Source organism: Epinephelus lanceolatus, chromosome 3 (assembly GCF_041903045.1).
Source record: "Epinephelus lanceolatus isolate andai-2023 chromosome 3, ASM4190304v1, whole genome shotgun sequence".
NCBI classification, from domain to species: Eukaryota; Metazoa; Chordata; class Actinopteri; order Perciformes; family Serranidae; genus Epinephelus; species Epinephelus lanceolatus.
In genome coordinates, this window is record NC_135736.1 from 51280001 (window position 1) to 51300123 (window position 20123).

Consider the following 20123-nt stretch of genomic DNA (forward strand, 5'->3'; position numbering starts at 1 on the left):
GATGGTGATGGTGGTGATGATGATGATGGCAATGATAGTGATGATGATGGTGATGATGATGATAGTAATGCTGATGATTATGGTGATGGTGATGATTGTGATGGTGATGATGATGATGATGATGATGGTGATGATGGTGGTGATGATGATGGTGGTGATGATGGTGGTGATGGTGATGATTGTGATGATGATGGTGATGATGGTGATGATGATGGTGGTGATGGTGATGATGGTGATGGTGGTGATGGTGGTGATGATGGTGGTGATGGTGATGATTGTGATGATGATGGTGGTGATGGTGATGATGATGGTGGTGATGGTGATGATGATGGTGGTGATGGTGATGATGATGATGATAGTGATGCTGATGATGATTGTGATGGTGATGATGATGATGATGATGATGATGACGGTGATGGTGATGATGGTAATGATGATGATAGTGATGGTGATGATGATGATGATGATGATGATGTTGACGATGATGGCAATGATAGTGATGATGGTGAAGATTCATTATGACTCTTTTCTGTCCTCAGTCCATCTGTGAAGGTTTTAAAGAAGCAGTTCAGTATGTTCTGCCCAGACTGCTACTGACTCCTGTTTATCACTGTCTGCACCTCTTCGAGATCCTCAAGGTGAGACTGTTACACTTGTACTATACTTCAACTACACCTCAACTACACCTGAAATACACCTGAACTACACCTAAACTACACCTGAGCTACACCACCAGAATTGCAATGTGAATGCAAAACCAAGGGACCAAATGTATACAATGTAACAACAACATGAACCTTGGTCCGAACTTTCAGGTGTGAAAACGCCCTTAAAGTATCGTCTCACACCTGATTCTCTGGCCGGAATCATTTACTCCATAGTTGTCCTACCCAAACCAGTGTGGCCCTGAGCTCCCCTTCCTGTCATTGCTCAAGCCCTGAGTTGCACATGTGTTTTTTCAATTTGACCGGTGTTTTAAATCGGCATATTTTAGACTAACCGGCCAGTCACAGGTCATGGCCGATCACATGAAAATGGGCCCGATTCCGAGTACTGTACTATACCTGAACTAAACACAGAGTGGAGCAGTACAAGAACGCAGAGTGGAGCAGTACAAGTACACAGAGTGGAGCAGTATAAGTACACAGATTGGAGCAGTACAAGTACACAGAGTGGAGCAGTATAAATATATAGAGTGGAGCAGTATAAGTACACAGAGTGGAGCAGTACAAGTACACAGAGTGGAGCAGTATAAGTACACAGAGTGGAGCAGTACAAGTACACAGAGTGGAGCAGTATAAATATATAGAGTGGAGCAGTATAAGTACACAGAGTGGAGCAGCATAAGTACACTGGGTGGGGCAGTATAAGTACACAGAGTTGGGCAGTATAAATGCACAGAGTGGGGCAGTATAAATACACCAAGTGGGGTGGTATAAGTACACAGAGTTGGGCAGTATAAATACACAGAGTTGGGCAGTATAAATACACAGAGTGGGGCAGTATAAATACACAGAGTGGAGCAGTATAAATACACAGAGTGGAGCAGTATAAGTACACAGAGTGGAGCAGTATAAATATATAGAGTGGAGCAGTATAAGTACAGAATGGAGCAGTATAAGTACACAGAGAGGAGCAGTATAAATACACAGAATGGGGCAGTATAAATACACAGAGTGGAGCAGTATAAATACACAGAGTGGAGTAGTATAAGTACAGAATGGAGCAGTATAAGTACACAGAGAGGAGCAGTATAAATACACAGAATGGGGCAGTATAAATACACAGAGTGGAGCAGTATAAGTACAGAATGGAGCAGTATAAGTACACAGAGAGGAGCAGTATAAATACACAGAATGGGGCAGTATAAATACACAGAGTGGAGCAGTGTAAATGCATAGAGTGGAGCAGTATAAGTACACAGAGTGGAGTAGTATAAGTACAGAATGGAGCAGTATAAGTACACAGAGAGGAGCAGTATAAATACACAGAATGGGGCAGTATAAATACACTGAGTGGGGTGGTATAAGTACACAGAGTGGGGTGGTATAAGTACACAGAGTGGGGCAGTATAAATACACAGAGTGGGCAGTATAAATGCACCGAGTGGGGTGATATAAGTACACAGAGTTGGGCAGTATAAATACACAGAGTGGGGTGGTATAAGTACACAGAGTAGAGCAGTATAAGTACACAGAGTAGAGCAGTATAAGTACACAGGATGGGGCAGTATAAATACACAGAGTGGAGCAGTATAAGAACACAGAGTGGAGCAGTATAAATACACAGAGTGGGGCAGTATAAGTACACAGAGTGGGGCAGTATAAGTATACAGAGTGGCGCAGTATACGTACACAGAGTGGAGCAGTATAAGTACACAGAGTGGGGCAGTATACGTACACAGAGTGGAGCAGTATAAATACACAGAGTGGAGCAGTATAAGTACACAGAGTGGAGCAGTATAAGTACACAGAGTGGAGCAGTATAAATACACAGAGTGGAGCAGTATAAATACACAGAGTGGAGCAGTATAAATACACAGAGTGGAGCAGTATAAGTACACAGAGGGGAGCAGTATAAATACACAGAGTGGAGCAGTATAAATACACAGAGTGGAGCAGTATAAGTACACAGAGTGGAGCAGTATAAGTACACAGAGTGGAGCAGTATAAATACACAGAGTGGAGCAGTATAAGTACACAGAGTGGAGCAGTATAAATACATAGAGTGGAGCAGTATAAGTACACAGAGTGGAGCAGTATAAGTACACAGAGGGGAGCAGTGTAAGTACACAAAGTGGAGCAGTATAAGTACACAGCATGGCGCAGTGTAAGTACACAAAGTGGAGCAGTATAAGTACACAGCATGGCGCAGTGTAAGTACACAGAGTGGAGCAGTATAAATACACAGAATGGAGCAGTATAAATATATAGAGTGTAGCTGTATAAGTACACAGATTGGGGTGGTATAAGTACACAGAGTTGGGCAGTATAAGTACACAGAGTGGGTTGGTATAAGTACACACAGTGGGGCAGTATAAATACACAGAGTGGGGTGGTATAAGTACACACAGTGGGGCAGTATAAATACACAGAATGGAGCAGTATAAATATATAGAGTGTAGCAGTATAAGTACACAGAGTGGGGCCGTATAAATGCACCGAGTGGGGCAGTATAAGTACACAGAGTGGGGCAGTATAAATACACAGAGTGGGGTGGTATAAGTACACAGAGTGGGGCAGTATAAGTATACAGAGTGGAGCAGTATAAGTATACAGAGTGGAGCAGTATAAGTACACAGAGTGGAGCAGTATACGTACACAAAGTGGGGCAGTATACGTACACAGAGTGGGGCAGTATAAGTACACAGAGTGGAGCAGTATAAGTACACAGAGTGGGTGACACATAAACAAATAATATTTCCTGATCTTTTATTAACATTATTGTATTCATTTTTATATTGTAAATATAAAGTATCAGTGTATGTAAACATGTAGCAGTACCTGGGCTGTCCACCAGATATCCCTCTGATGTCCTTCTGGTCCAGTGTTGCTGCTTTCGATCCAGAGCTGGTCTGGGACTCAGACCACATTCTGTTGATGTCACCTGTCAGGTGTGACACGTGTGTGTTTAAAGACAGAATACCTGCCCAGGTGCTGATCAGTCACATGATGTTCATGGTCTCTGTGTTTCCAAAGCAACTGGAGGAGAAGAGTGAGGAAGAGGAGGATAAAGAGTGCCTGAAACAGGCCATCACAGCTCTGCTCAACCTGCAGAGCAGCATGGAGAGGATCTGCTCCAGGAGCCTCGCCAAGAGGAGGCTCAGGTACGTCACCTGCACACACACACACACACACACACACACACACACACACACGCCTGTCGACACCTGTACACACCTGTAGACATCTGTACACACCTGTAGAAACCTGTACACACTTGTAGACATCTGTACACACCTGCACACACCTGCACAGACCTGCACAGACCTGTCAAGTCAAATTTATTTATAAAGCACATTTAAAAACAACCTAAGTTGACCAAAGTGCTATACCTACAGTTAGAAATGAATAAAAGAGATACAAGTGAAGTAAAATAATCAATCAATCAATCAATTTTATTTTTAAAGCCCAATATCACAAATCACAATTTGCCTCGCAGGGCTTTACAGCATACGACATCCCTCTGTCCTTATGACCCTCACAGCTGATCAGGAAAAAGATCCCTCTTCCAGGATGGACAGATGTGCAATAGATGTTGTACAGAACAGATCAACATGATTTATTAACAGTAATCAGTGGCCTAGTGGTAGATTGTAAACTCTGAGACTGGGACGTCGTGGGTTCGATCCCCGGCCGGGTCATACCAAAGACTGTAAAAATGGGACCCATTGCCTCCCTGCCACTCAGCATCAGTGGTTGCAATTTTGGGGTCAGATGCGGAGAACAAATTTCACACACTCAGGTGTGTTACAATCAGTGGGTTCAAATAAACACAAGAAGTTTGTACTCAAAAAAAAAAAAAAAAAGGATCAGCACTCAATGAATAACCTTCTAAGCCCTATGATAAGCTAATATGGCAAGGCTTAACTATACAGACCAGTGAGCAGTGATAACTAACATGTCTTTGGGGTCATCGGGTGGGAACCTCCTTTCACCGGTGTTTCGTCTAGTTGGTCCCATGACACCTCCAGGAGGCTAGACAGTGATCTCTGGCGTCCCAGAGACACTCCTCTAATGCCAGGTCTCACTGCTCCCCACACCAACCCAATAACCTCCTTTACCTTACCTATACTACCACAGAGGAGGTAGACCCAGGGAAGGAAGCCTTGTTAGGCTATCACACTCCCCTGCCGGGTTAGGCTGTACAGTCTACCTCCCCAAGACGAGCCCTCACAACAATGACACCTCCAGGAGGCTAGACAGTGATCTCAGCCCAAACAGCACTGCCACCTTCAACCAAACCCAGGCTCCGTTTATGCAAGCTCCAGGCAGAAGCAATGCTGATACTAGCTTTACTAGCACATTCACCATACTCTATTTCACACGCTACATAGCATAACTACAATATAAGCTAAAGTTAAAGGAGATAAATAAACTTACAGGATCAGCAAACACACTCACTTTGCCGCATGGCCTCAAACAAAATGGATTCAAATAGGCCACTCCCACACTTAAATTACCTTCCTCTTCCTGGATTTCCTTCTTACTTATACATGGCTTTCTCAGCCCAAACAGCACTGCCATCTTCAACCAAACCCAGGCTCCATACATGCAAGCTCCAGGCAGAAGCAATGCTGATACTAGCTTTCCTGTCACATTCACCATACTCTATTTCACACACTACATAGCATAACTACAATGTAAGCTAAAGTTAAAGGAGCTAACTGGACTTACAGGATCAGCAAGCACACTCACCTTGCTGCATGGCCTCAAACAAAATGGATTCCAATAGGCCACTCCCATACTTAAATACTTCCTCTTCCTGGATTTCTCCTGACAGGAAGTGGATCTCTCCACCTGATCTCAAGGAGTTATGTGCCCTGCTTAGTAGTTCCCCCTGCTGGCCCCCAGCTGACATTATTTCTTCTGTAATAGATAAACTGGCTGCATTTAATTGCTTCATCTGACATTTCCCTCACTGTCTTCCTCAAACTCTGTCCCCGCACTCCGAGTTCCCCCAGGAGTGAGACAGTTGATCTTGCTATGAATCCCCTACACCCCACTTCCACTGGACAAATCCTAGTCTTCCATCCTCGCTGCTCAGCTTCTGCTCCTAAGTCTGCATATCTAAGCTTTTTTCTTTCATAGGCTTCTTCCACTGAGTCTTCCCAAGGAACTGTCAGCTCAATGAAATAAACTATCTGTTGACTCGCTGACCACAACACTAAGTCAGGCCTCTGCCTGGTACAGACTATTTCCTGAGGAACAACAAGCTTTCCCCCTAAATCTACTTGCATTTCCCAATCACAAGCACCTTCTAGGCGGCCACACCCTTGCCTCCTCACTAACTTATCCCTTCTGTATTTCTCTCCCTCATGGACAAACTGAATTACTAAGCTCCTATCCTTAACACCTTCTGAATTCACCTGTCTTCGTTTCCCTTCGATGCCTGCAGCTAAACATTTCAACACCTGATTATGTCGCCATGTATATCAGCCTTGTGACAAGCTAACTTTACAGCCTGACAAAATATGCTTTAAAGTTGCGGTACGTGAACACAATGGGCATGATGGGTCCTCATTTACCTACAGTTTTAGGTTCTGGGGGGTTGGTAACACATCGTATGTAGCCCCTACCAGGAATCTAATACGATTCTCCTCCATACTCCACAGGTCCCTCCAACTAAGCTTCCTCTTCTCTACACTTTCCCAATTCAACCACTGTCCCTGTTTAGCCTGGGCCACTACCTTTGCACCCCTTACTATCTCTTCCTGTCTGTGTATCTGTTCTACAACCAGATTTCTTTTATCTTTGAGGCCTGCTGTATTCCATACCGGTTTACCTGAGCCATGCCCCAGGCCTCCCCGGCCAAACTGAACATTACCTACAATCTCTGCATGTCTAAGAGCTGCCTCTGCCTCCTGAACTGCCGATCTTGGGTTCCACTTCCTCCCCTTGGTTGGATTTAGAACCACACTCCTAACTACCATCTTTACTCCCAGATAACAAGAGCTCTGTCCTGACCTTGGTACATTTAAATTCCTCTGTTAAACTAGATACTGGCAGCTGAAGTATCCCTTTTCCATACAATGCAACACTACTTAGGCACCTAGGAGCGCCCAACCACTTCCTAATGTAGGAGCTAACCGACCTTTCAATTCTCTCCACAACAGATATTGGAATTTCATAAATTGACAGTGGCCACATTAACTTTAACTTTAATCCATATCAATCAATCAATCAATTTTATTTATAAAGCCCAATATCACAAATCACAGTTTGCCTCACAGGGCTTTACAGCATAATCCATATAACACAATGAGACAGAGAGAGACAGAGAGAGATACAGGACAGACAGTAATGACAGTAGCTTACAACAACATTAATGAAAGTAATAATATTATAATTATAGTTCTGGCTACTATGGTACAATATGTTGAAAGTATGTATTAATATCTGGCAGTATACATGTGTGACAATAGTCATATGTGTATAATAACAGTAGAAGTATGACTAATGACTAATGATGGCAGCAGCAGCAGGAGGCATCTGGCAGGACCACGGCAGCAGCACAACCACACACGTCACACTATCCAGGCACCGCTGTGATGTAAGTTAAAGCCGCTACAAGGAACTTTTAACTGGATATGCAAAAGTTTCTCGTTTCTGCTGATGTCTGTGCGTGACCTACAACAGCAAATGAGACCATCGGTGTGAAGATAAGCTATTTCTATATAGTGTATATCCATGCCTTTAGCAAACTGTCTCCGGGTCCGCCCCAGGTCGCTTCCAGGACGAAACGATTTACGGCACTCAGACGGCACACGTCATCTTACCTAGCTGCTTACATTTATAGTGACTCTTATAAATAGTCCCTATTCCTCCTCCTTGGGGGGGCATCACATAAAACAAAATAAATAAGAAACAAAACTGCTGTAAAAACTATCCAGTTCATCAATAATTATCCACCTTGTTCCATAAAATCTGCTTGACCTGTCTTTTAAAAATCCCTCGTGATGAGATGTGTTTTGTAGCAGTTGGCAAACTATTCCATGCCATGATACCAGTGTAAAAGAAAGAATTTTTAACTGCATTATTAGCTCTAGGAACTATGCAGGAGCGGATGCTGGCCCTAGTGTTATGACTATGCTGCGTGTGGACCATGGATACATTAAATTATAAATATTTGGGGGCATGACCATTAACAATGTTAAACATATGGTTCAGCTTAAGTTGTTCCACCCTTAGATGTACAGGTAGTAAACCAGCTCTTGTAAACTCCTCCCTACCGATATGAGTACGGGGGGGGGGGGTGCTTTTAACAGTTTTTAACAGCTTTTGTTTTGCAGCACTTGGAATTTGTTTTTTAGTTTCACGGTCAACCCAGAAAACCAGGCAGAGCAAGCAAAATCCACATGACATTGAATCAGAGTTAATACCAATAATTTCTTTACAGAAAAATCAAACAGCTTTGTCTTGCGATATAAAAACTTCAACTTACAGGCACATTTGGCTAAAATTTTGGCTGCAATGGATTCACCTATAAGTGATTGATCCAATGTTAGACACAAATATGTGAGACTGGATTTAGACACAATTTCAGACCCATTACACATCACCTTTAAAGTATTTGATTTTGCCAACTTCCTTTTTGTATTTTGTATTTTTATGAATATTAAAAACAACAGGGGCCCCAGAATCGAACCTTGGGGCACCTCGCATGTTATACTCTGCGGATCAGAGAGGGTCCCCTCAACATCGCATACTTGTGTCCTATCCTTTAGGTAATAAGTGAACCATTTGAGTGCTGAGTTACTAAAACCCATGCACTGTAATTTAGAAATCAAAATGTCATGGTTCACAGTATCAAATGCTTTTTGCAGGTCAAGTAGAAGCATACCAACACAATTCCCTAGATCAAAATTCTGACACACATAGTCGAAGAGGTGAATGAGACAGGTGTCAGTAGAATAAGCAGCTCTAAAACCAGACTGGAGCTCATATAATAGATCATGCCTGATGAGATAATCCTCCACCTGTTCATACACAAGACGCTCAAAAATCTTTGATATAGTTGACAGAATTGAGACTGGCCTATAATTCCCAACATCAGCTCTGCTATTTTTCTTAAAGAGAGGCACCACCCTAGCATTCTTCATATCGTTTGGGAAAACACCCTGACTTATGGACAGATTTATGACATGGGTAAGAATACTAGATGTAACCCCAGCACTATCCCTAAGAAACCTGGAGGGGATGAGGTCGAAGCCAGTGGCCTTATTCACTGACAGGGTTGAGAGGCTCGTTCTTACTTTATCCTCTGAGACAGGACTAATTGCAAATGCATCTGCAGAGACATTTTTACTTCTATAAAAGGAGTTAACAAATGATTTGCCATATTTATCAGAAGCACCTGGCAATTTACTGACCAGACTGGCAGCAACAGTTGTAAAGTAATGGTTAAAATGGCAGGCAATCAGCCGCTTATCAAAACACATCTCATCTTCAATAATAAGCCCCACTTTACCAGACTTTGATTTTGATTTTGCTGTTGATCCCATATCATTGAGACTTTTCCATAGTTTTTTAGGCTATTTTTCATTTGCAGCAATGGAATCAGAATAAAATTCAGACTTAGCCTGTTGGACCTTGTAACTAATTTGATTTCTAAGATTAGCATAAGAGTTACAGTCAGCTGGTAATTTAGACTTTTTAAAATTTATGAAACATCTGTTACGTTGTCTGATCAGATCAACGATTTCAGATGTCATCCAACATGCACTTCTGTGCTTAATTCTTGTTTCCCTTATTGGTGCAACTTCATCAAGAACAGCTATGAAATGCTGCTTGAACAAATCCCAAGCTTTATCAACATCATTACATTCGAGCACATCCGACCAGCCTCTCTCAGATAGCCTTTGATTGAACACCTCAGCAGAGTACTGTTTGGTACATCTGTATTTGATGGAACAGTGCTCATTTATTGGCTGAGATTTAATTTTCTTGCGTGTGCAAAAAACTGCATTATGATCACTGAAAGCTACATCCAACACACCTGATTGACATATCATTCCACAGTCAGATACTAAAATCAAGTCAAGAAGGGACTGGCTATTACTACACAACCTAGTAGGCTCAGTAATTAATTGCTGTAAACCAGACACCTTACAGAGACATGAGAGAGACTCTTTTAGGCTACTTCGTGCCATTAATAGATTAGATAGACTGAGGGGTCTGGAGGTGGAGTATGGGGTTAAAAGTTCTGTCATGTAGGAGGGGGCCACTCCATTCAGGGCTTTGTATGTGAATAAAAGAAGTTTAAAGTCAATACGGTGCTGCACTGGTAGCCAGTGGAGAGAGGCTAGGACAGGGGCACCTGTCAAAGGTCTGGCTGCAGCGTTTTGTACTACTTGCAAACAGGAGAGAGATGGCTGATTAATTCCAGTGTAAAGAGAGTTGCAGTAGTCCAAGCGGGTGGAAATGAAAGCATGGATGACTTTTTCTAGGTCCTTGAAACTGAGGAATGGTTTGATTTTTGCGATGGTGCAAAGTTGGAAGAAACTGGCTTTGACTACTGAGTTGACCTGTTTATCAAACTTGAGTGCAGAATCGAAAATGACACCAATGTTTTTGACGTGAGGTTTGATAAGAGTGGACAGGTTGCCAAGACTGTTGGATATCAGGTTGATATTGTCATAGGGGCCAAAGAGAATAATTTCGGATTTAGCTTTGTTTAGTTGAAGGAAGTTTACTGCCATCCAGGACTTTATTTCTTTGATGCAGTTGAAGATATTGGTGATTTTGGATTGGTTGTTTGGTTTGAGGGGAAGATAGAGTTGGGTGTGATCAGCATAACAGTGGAAAGAGATGTCATATTTTTGAATGATTTGACCGTGGGGAAGCATGTAGATGGAGAAAAGAATGGGACCTAGGAGGACTGAACCTTGTGGGACTCCACAGGAGAGAGTAGCTGGGGTAGAGGAGAGTGTGCCTATGTTTACGGAGAAGGTTCTATTGTTGAGGTAGGATGTGAACCAGTTCAGGGCAGTGCCATTAATTCCAGCGCCGTGGTGGAGATGGTCTATTAGTATGTTGTGGTCTATTGTGTCAAATGCTGCTCTGAGGTCGAGGAGGATGAGAATGGCACAGTTACCGGAGTCAATGGAGAGGAGCAGGTCGTTGTGGATTTTTAATGGAGCGGATTCTGTGCTATAATTAGCCTTAAAACCAGACTGAAACTTTTCCAGGATGCAGTTATGATGTAGGTAGGGCAGAAACTGGTTGAGGATGACCTTTTCAAGAACTTTTGACAGAATTGGGAGTTTAGAAATAGGTCTGTAGTTATTGGGCAGTGTGGGATCCGTGTTTGCTTTCCTCAGGAGGGACTGGACAACTGCATGCTTGAAGCAGGTTGGGACAGTACCGGTGATGATGGAGCTGTTGATGATGGAGAGGATGGTTGGACCAGTGATGTCAAATGCATCCTTCAGGAGAGCAGTGGGAATGATGAGAGCAGGTTGCTGGTTTCATGCTGGTGACGGTGTGTGTAAGGGTGGGTAGAGAGATGGGTTGCAAGTAATCCAGTTTGGATGAACAGGCCAGGGAGACGGCTATGTCACAGAAATTTGAGAAATATTTGGTTCTTGTCGACTTGACTGCTTCCTGATATTTGTGTAAGTGGTTTCTTAGGATCTCAGAGAAGATTTGCAGCTTGTCCTTTTTCCATTTTCTTTCTGCATGATTGCCTGAGAGCACGGATGTTGTTGTTGTTAAGCAAAGGATAATAACAATAATAATAATAATAATAATTATTATTTGTTTTTTGGATTTTCTAGTTTGAGTGGAGCAATTGAGTCCAGGATGTCGACCCAGGTTGAGTTGAACTGGGAGATTAATTCCTCTGTGTGCAGGGAGGAAGAAAGAGGGGCCTCAGAGTTTTAGGATGAAGAAGAGGTTATATAGTATAAACCTCAGTAAACTGTCTGGCTGTGGAGGAGGATATTATACGGGAGTATGAGGCAGGTAGTTGAGGTTTAGGATCTGAATGAAGTATAGTGGAGAACATAATGCACATGTGATACAAGATCCCTAACTCCTCAACAGTCAGAGTGGGAGTGGTCAGGCCAAGAGTTAAAAACCAAATCTGGTATGTGACCGTGGTTATGGGTTGGGCCTGAGACTCGTTACCTAAAGTTAACATCTGTGCTTACACCTGCACACACCTGTAGACATCTATAAACACCTGTAGACACCTGTAGACATCTGTACACACCTGCATACCTGCACACACCTGTAGACATCTGTACACACCTGCACACACCTGTACACACCTGTAGACATCTGTACACACTAGGGTTGGGAACGATTAACCGATACGACCGGATATCCGGTTTGACAAGCGTGAGATACGGCTGCGTTGGTAGCAGCCTCCTCCATCGATACGAATCAGCCATGAATCCTTAGATGAATCGATTGTAGAGTCATGGATCGGGTATCGCGAGACTAGCAATTGGTTGACTGGCTTTAACAGTTTGCATTTCTAAAACAACGCGAGATCCGGCAGCATGCTCCGTAGCAGGCATTACTGACAACGATAATGGATGTAAACATCAGCGCCAGCTTGACCAGTGGAGCTGAGGAACAGAAGCTAATGCTGGTTGGATAAACCAGAGAGCAGCCAAGCCGCAGCAGAAACTAAAGGCGAATCCTGCCGATTGTGAGTTGAACGGGGGTCACAGACACAAAGAGAAATACGTAACGTTATTCCTGTCAGATACTGTGGCCATAGTGCTCGGTGGCGCAAGATAACGACTTACCGGCGACCGAGAAGCCTGGCTCCAGGTCCAAGAAGTCTGTGTCGGTGTGATGATGACTCCCCAGAAATACCTGAACACAGGTATGTGACGTTGCCGTTCACATTTCCACAAACCTCACCGACTGTTCTTTACTTGTCAGGGGAGAAGGGTGGCTGGTTGATTTTTATTTCATTTATTTATTTATTTTATTTTGACCCCCCCCTATGTTAATCACTTATTGATGCTGTTTTTGAAGTATGAATAAGTCAATAAGTAATTTATTCCTTTGAAATATCAGTGATGTATTATAGAAAAGTGATTTATCTTTTTATAAATGACAAACACAGAGTGTAGCAAACACAGAGAAATAGTCTGACATGCTGTCAGTGATAAGCTGCTAGTCATCACAGTCCATGATATCAACTAATAACAGGAGATGTCAGATTCTGCCCCTACATTGCATGTTATTATTTTATTCTGCTTTATGTTTATTTTGTACTGCGTTATGATAAACTTTATTCCAGAGTCAAGTCCATATAAGATACATACAAAAACACAGACAATACAATAAAAATAACACAACAAGTAGGTTTAAAACACTTAAATTTTACTTAAAGTTCACTTCACTTAAAGTTTAAAACTTCTTCTCATTTTTATATTGATCCCATCCAACAAAATGATGTTCATTCAGCAAGTCATTTTTTGGTCCATATTTACAAATTAATACATTTGACATGTGATTTTGTTGTTGTTTGTCTTTTTATTTTATTTTTGCCAGTGCCATACAGCAACAATGCTTGGGGATGTGGTCTTTTACAAATTTGAAAATACTGTAAGAATGTCACTTTTACAAAATTCTTTATTTTATAATGTATGACTAATGTCTACATCAACAAATGTTAACCATAGAATCATATCAAATCGTATCGAATCGTATCATTCCTACACTGTATCGAATCGTATTGAATCGTTCTGTATTAAAAATATATTGTTTTTGAATTGTACCGTAACCCGTGTATCTAGATACCCATCGAATCGTTTATCACAGACATTCCCAACCCTAGTACACACCTGCACACACCTGTACACACCTGTAGACATCTATAAACACCTGTAGACACCTGTACACACCTGCATACCTGCACACACCTGTACACACCTGTAGACATCTGTACACACCTGCACACACCTGTACACACCTGTAGACATATGTACACACCTGCACACACCTGTAGACATCTATACACACCTGTTCACACCTGTACACACCTGTCTAGCCCCAGGTGGGTCGGAGCTCCACCCTCCTGTATACACGGCCCACATCTTTGCACCTCCACCTGTCGGGAACAAAAAAGTTTCAAATCTGAAAAAATCAGTTTGAACATCACTGGACACTGATCCTGCTAACATGCAGCTAAGCCTACAGGCTGACATGCAAACAGACTAACAGGCTCCATGTGCTCTCCGTAGGCTAACTTTGATCCTTCTTTACAAACTCCAGGAGTGGTGGAGTAAACCGTGGGGGTGGGTGAGGAGGTTGTCGTGGTTCTTTGTGAGGATCCGTGTCGTCCGCTGGCAGGAAACATTTGCAGTCAGTGAAACGATGTTCTGACATGTTGAAACATGACTGAAAGACTGAGTGTGTTCAACAATAAGAGGTGAACACATGAGTCCAGTGTGGCCGACTCCTCCCATCCTCCCTGTTTCCCTCCGGACAGAAATAGACCAGGAGGAGGAGGAGGAGGGGGGCAGGGTGGTGTTGTTAGAGGGAAGTTTCGTCAGGATGTGGGCGGAGCTGTGCCGCTGCTTATTGTTCTCTGTTAGAAAGAAAAGAACCAGAGAGGAAAAATACTGCTGCTGTCTGTTTAATAAAGTCTAAACTTTATTCCACTCACATCACAAGAAGAGGAGGAAGGAGAGGAGGAGACGAAGAAGGAGACAAAGAAGGAGAGGACAGATGGTTGGATGATTGGCAGGTGGATATGAGGACGTAGGTGACTTTAACTTCTTTCTTTCTTTGTATTTGAGCAGCAGGTTGATTAGATGTTGGTGGAGGCTGATGGAGTCTCTTAGATGTAGAGTCTGATGGAGGTAGATGGAGTCTGACAGAGGTGGATAGAGTCTGACAGAGGTGGATAAAGTCTGATGGAGGTACATGGAGTCTGACGGAGGTGGATAGAGTCTGACAGAGGTGGATAGAGTCTGATGGAGGTACATGGAGTCTGACGGAGGTGGATGGAGGTTGTTGTGAAACAGTGGTAACATACTTGAGGGGTTTAGGCTGTAAACTGATTAGCGAGCTGGTCTCAGCTGGCTGTAAATTAAAGGAACAGTCCGTCTGTATTTTCATTGTGAACACAGCTGGTTCTCTGAGGTTCTGTGAGGTTCTCACTCAGTGTTTGCCCTAGGGTTACAGCTTTGGGGGGGTCAGGATCTTGATGTGTTTCTTTTAATGACAGCAGTCAATATAACAAGTGAACAATTATTTGAACTGTACATTGAACTCAATATCGGAGCATTTCTTCTTCACCATCTTCACCACCCTGGGAACAGTTAAAAAAACACTGATATTTTTGTCTGCTTTTCAGGTGGTTGATGCGACATATTTATCGACGTGCGCTCTCTGTCTGTTGGTAGGAGTGTGCTCACCTGTGTGTGCGTGCACGTGTCTGTGTGTGTGAGTGTGCTCACCTGTGTGCGTGCACGTGTCTGTGTGTGTGTGTGTGTGCGCGCGCGCTAGGGCTGGGTATCACCACTGATTTCCTGAATCGATTCCATTTCGATTCAAGGGGTCCCAATTCGATTTGAGTTCCGATTCTATTCGACTGGAGATTTTTCAGTCACAATACCAGTTTTTTCTCATATGTTTCAGAGATTCTCAGAAAACTTACAGTGTAACATTTACATGGAATTATTTTTTAAAAAGAATAAATTCACAACAGGAATAAAACTGAATATTTTATCACTAAATGTTTCTAGAGCAGCAACAGTAAGAATAAAACAGCAGTCACGATATAAACTTAATATCTCACTGGAAACAAAATAAAATGTCAATAAAATAAATCATATTCCTGACATCACAATACTGAGTGAAGTTTAGAAAGAATAAAGAACACAGACATCAGTCAGTATCAGTCCTCCTGTCCTCTCTGCTGCTGAGGAGACTCACTGCCTGTGGTCACATGAGTGACCACACGTCACATGACCACAGGTCAGTGTTAAGATACGAGATAAACTGAGCTGAACCGTCAGACATTAACATGTGTTGTTGTTTCAGCTTGTTAGTAACAGTTAGCTGTTAGCTGTAAAGCCTCTGTGCTTGTTTATAACATGATGTCAGCGGCAGTGGATGACAGACTGCGGACAGAGCAGACTGAAATATTCTCTACATGTTTACATGTTGCTGATCAGCTGTATTGATAAAGTATTGACTTTAGTGCTGTTAACCACTGTTAGCACAGCTGTTATCTGTTAGCTGCTGTTATCTGTGATTGCATTACCTTTCACCTTCAGCAGCTCTCTCCACCTGGGAAAGGCTACCCCAATGTTGACCCTCGTTTTATGAATTCCCCGCTCACGTTGCCTTTTTGATTTCCTTTTGCGCTTTCTTAGCAACGAGGATTCCGTCTACCATGATGCTGCACAAGCATGATCCTGCATTATGCTCAAAGAGTGGGACTTTAGCTATGCTTCCATCCAAAAGTGATTCGAATCATTGGGAAATGCGCATTAAAAGAAATACGAATCCTGTGTGTTTCCATTAAATGTACGGACTTTGGTGAAAATTACGAACTCGTGTGAGTTTTCCGCAGAACCGGAAACAAAACAAGTCTCGCATTCTTCTTCTTCTACGTTTTCTGGCAGTTGGCAATCAGCTTGTAAATGCATTACCGCCTTCCCGACCCGGAGTGTGAATATCACCATGGAGAGAGGTGCGCTACGTCAGACTTAATTCAAACATAACTGTTTCCATCCCCCGTTTTGTGAATCAGCATTTTTTCGAATCAACCAAAACCCGGCTAAAGCGAGCATATTTTAGTTTGTGCAAATCAGTGTATTTTAATTCGAATTTTGGGCGTTTCCATCATAATTTTCAGATGCAATATTTCTAGATGTGCATCTAAACAGGCTGATGGAAACATGGCTTTTGTTATGCTGCAGTAGTGCTGGGGTAGTAGCAGTGCTGGCAGCGGCACAGTGATACGAGGAGAGGGATGAGGTGTGTGAAGTTGAGCCACTTGTCAGTTGTCAAAAGACAAGACGTGATTGGTTTCTTTCGATTCACAGCCGCCCCAACAGTCCTACGTTGTAAACACATCCAGCATGGTGAGGAGGGGGTTTGTCAACTCGCGTCGCGTGTCTGTGTACCAGCCTGAATGAATACTCCATGAATATCCATAAGTGTAAATTCAGTTGTAGTAAACCCTGTTTTGTTGTTTTCCTGAAGGAGATCGAACAGTATGCGAGAGTGCTCTCTAGCTCGACGAACAAAAAGGCTGTGAGAACAATTAATGGCTTTAAATTTTTTGATGTTTTTGTATAATGTAATGTACCCCTGGCTCCTTAATTTATTTCCTGTTTAAATGTGCTATACAGATTATTGTTGATCTCATGCTTCTCTGAATCTCCCTGTAATCCATATCTTTGTATCTTTGCAATAAAGTTGAAATGAAAAAAAAAAAAGAAAAAAAAAAAGAAGAAGAATACTCCATGAAGTATCGGATGGCATGATTTCATCAATGTTAGGTGCTAGAGTGCGCTGTTTGAATGCAATATCTGATTTCAACGTTATATGGGAGAAGTTACTACACACTGTGGCTTTAATGAAGCTCTGACACATCACACTTAACTGTTTTACAGTAAACGCATCTGTCAAGGTCTTCATCATCATCATCATCTTCACCATCTTCTTCATCTTCATCATCATGAGTAGAATTCTGAAACAGCAGAAACACAGTCTGAACACACACGCACACACACACACACACACACACACACACACATATATGTATACACACATAAACGTATATATGTATATGTATATATATATACACACATATATATATATACATATGCATATACATGTTCATGTGTGTATATATGTGTGTGTATATTGTCAGTGATTGTTATATACATTGAACAAACATTTAAAATGACCCGTGTTCTCTCAGCGGCCACTTACAGATCTCAGACACACGCATGTTAACCCTATGGGCTCAAATGACGCATAGTGTGTCCAAATTCACACCTGTTCTTCTCTATGGATTTTCTCCGCAACCGTTTGTCGTAGTGAGAAGCCACGCATATCACGCGAAACAGCGGAATCGTAGCTTTCCGAGAAGACAAAGCACTTGTCGTAGTCCAATGTTTTCACAGTGAAAAAAAAAACGATAATGTTACACTAAAATTATGTATAACAGAGCTTTCATACAGCTTTGCACACACATTACTCTTGGATGGATTACTCACGAATGCAGGGTCGCACAGAAATGCCACACATATCACATGAAAGTGCAGGAGCAGAGCTTTCCAGTGATACCACACATCATTGTACTGTCATCCTGTCACGCTATAAATCCAGATCAAACGTCTACAAAATAAAATCCTGACGAATTTCTTTACAATCCATTATACAGATCTTGTTATCAGTCACTTCATATAGTGAGGAATATCGTATCTTACCATGTCTTAGGCTTGTGTGTGTTTCTCCCTGTCTATCCACATTTGTAGTCCGCGCATTTCTCCAGCCTTGTCGACAAGCGGTTCTGCTCCCAGCTGTTGTCTCCGTCACCCGGCTTGACACATTCGCTCATGGCTCGCGCAAAAAATAGACCAGACACCGAAACGATCGCTGCAGGGCGCGAGCTGGTCATGGTCCAGTGCTTCGAGGCTATTCGCAGCGCTTCCACAGGCGGTGTGGCCACGGGTCAGAGAGGGAGGGGGCGAGCAAGAGGTCCGCGGTCGTTTATAACGTAATGTTATAGATAATTGTTTTATGTGTTTTAATGTGTAGGTATGTAAATGTTTTCAAAGAGGTTTATGTTGAAATAAAAATACCTACAGGTAGTTATGTTTCCTTGTATTAATACATATACAAGTATGTTTCCTTGTATTAGTTTGCCCTTTTGTGGACATAATGCGGAAAAAAAAATATTCGAATGGTTCGAACCTATGAGTTATTTTTAGAAGGAATATTCGAACGTCATTTTTGAGCAATTTTGACAGCCCTAGTTGACACTCCATCAAACTTTGTATGACAAGACCAGCACACTTCACCTTTGCCCACCCATACAACTGTAGCCTAATTATGCATGCATGACAGGGCCGTAGTCACCATATACATTGAGGGGGACACGTGCCCCCCCCCACCAATGCCCAAAATGTCCCCCCAATATATAACTGAAACTGAAAAACAAATATTATCTTGAAGGACATCACTGCACTTGGTTGACTATTTTTCTATGATCTTAGATGTAAATATTGCATGTTTCTTTCAGATAAAACACATTTTTGACTTGTGAATGAGTCAATAGAATTTCTTGCAATAATGAAAAAATACTGGCAATCATGTCCGCCTGGCACAAACCACATGTTTTGGACAGCTGTGAAGTGACAGAATGTCCCAGCATCATGGTTCTTATATTGCCAGATTCCAGAGAGTCACCCCTCTTCATATATGGCAGAATATGTCTTTTTCCAACTTGCTATGCTGAGATACATGTAAAAATGTAAGAATTTAGTAACACGGATTAGTTTTTTTCATTGATATAAAAATTTATATAAAATACAGGCACATAGAAGGACATGAAATGATGGCAAATCTGGTTAGCCCAGATTGTCCTGAAAAAAACAAGATATAGCATGTGTATGTAGCCTTTATAATGACTGTGATATGAGCTTAAAAGTAAAGGCAGTAAAAATACCCCAAAAAGGCCTAGGGCCCATAGGGTTAAACATTGTCCACCTCTGACTCCATATTAAAAGCAGCGGTTTGTCGTGTCGGTGTGTTGGCCGATACTGACGACAAGCTGATATTATCCCTCAGTACATTTCTCATATGTTAGACTGTGAATTTGGCAGTACATCCAACCGACCTCAGACCAGCTCAGGACGTCCACGTCCAGCATGTCCACCTGTAAGACAGTCTGACAGCAGACACCTGCACAGGATGATGCATGCTCATCATCGTCATCAGGGTCAGCAGTTCATCATCAGAACCCACTGATGTGGTCGTGAGGTCAGTTGGATGTACTGCCAAATACAAACAACATTAGAGACATCTTCTGGGCCCTATTTCAGAAAGCAGGGTCAACAAACTCTGATCCTAATCGCAATCTCTGGGTTGACTGAGCCTTAGCTGAGAAACAGAACAGCTGATCAGAATCAGCTCAAACAGCTCTGAGTCTGTTCAGCCTGAGAGAGGTGCATTCACAGTGAGCACCAACAGACATCATCAGTAGAGTGCAGATAACATGATTCTCAGAGACAGGAAGCAGAACTTGTTTCATCCCAACTGAAGACATGAAACAAATCTCTTGCGTCAGCTGCAGCTGAACATGGTGAGGTGTGATGGGAACAGACTGCAGAGTTAACAGGTAATGTGAGGTGATGTCATGTGATGAGGTCACGTGTCTAACATACAGAAACATGTTTCTATCTTAACAGT

At 42.4% G+C, this 20123-nt stretch overlaps 1 protein-coding gene across 1 annotated transcript in view; it reads left to right on the plus strand.

The window, feature by feature from the left end:
* Positions 1-20123, plus strand: part of sos1 (son of sevenless homolog 1 (Drosophila)) — an 87178-nt gene that overhangs the window by 41976 nt on the left and 25079 nt on the right. The window contains 2 exon segments of the mRNA XM_033623614.2: positions 540-638; positions 3699-3826. Coding sequence (XP_033479505.2) covers positions 540-638; positions 3699-3826 — 227 coding nt within the window.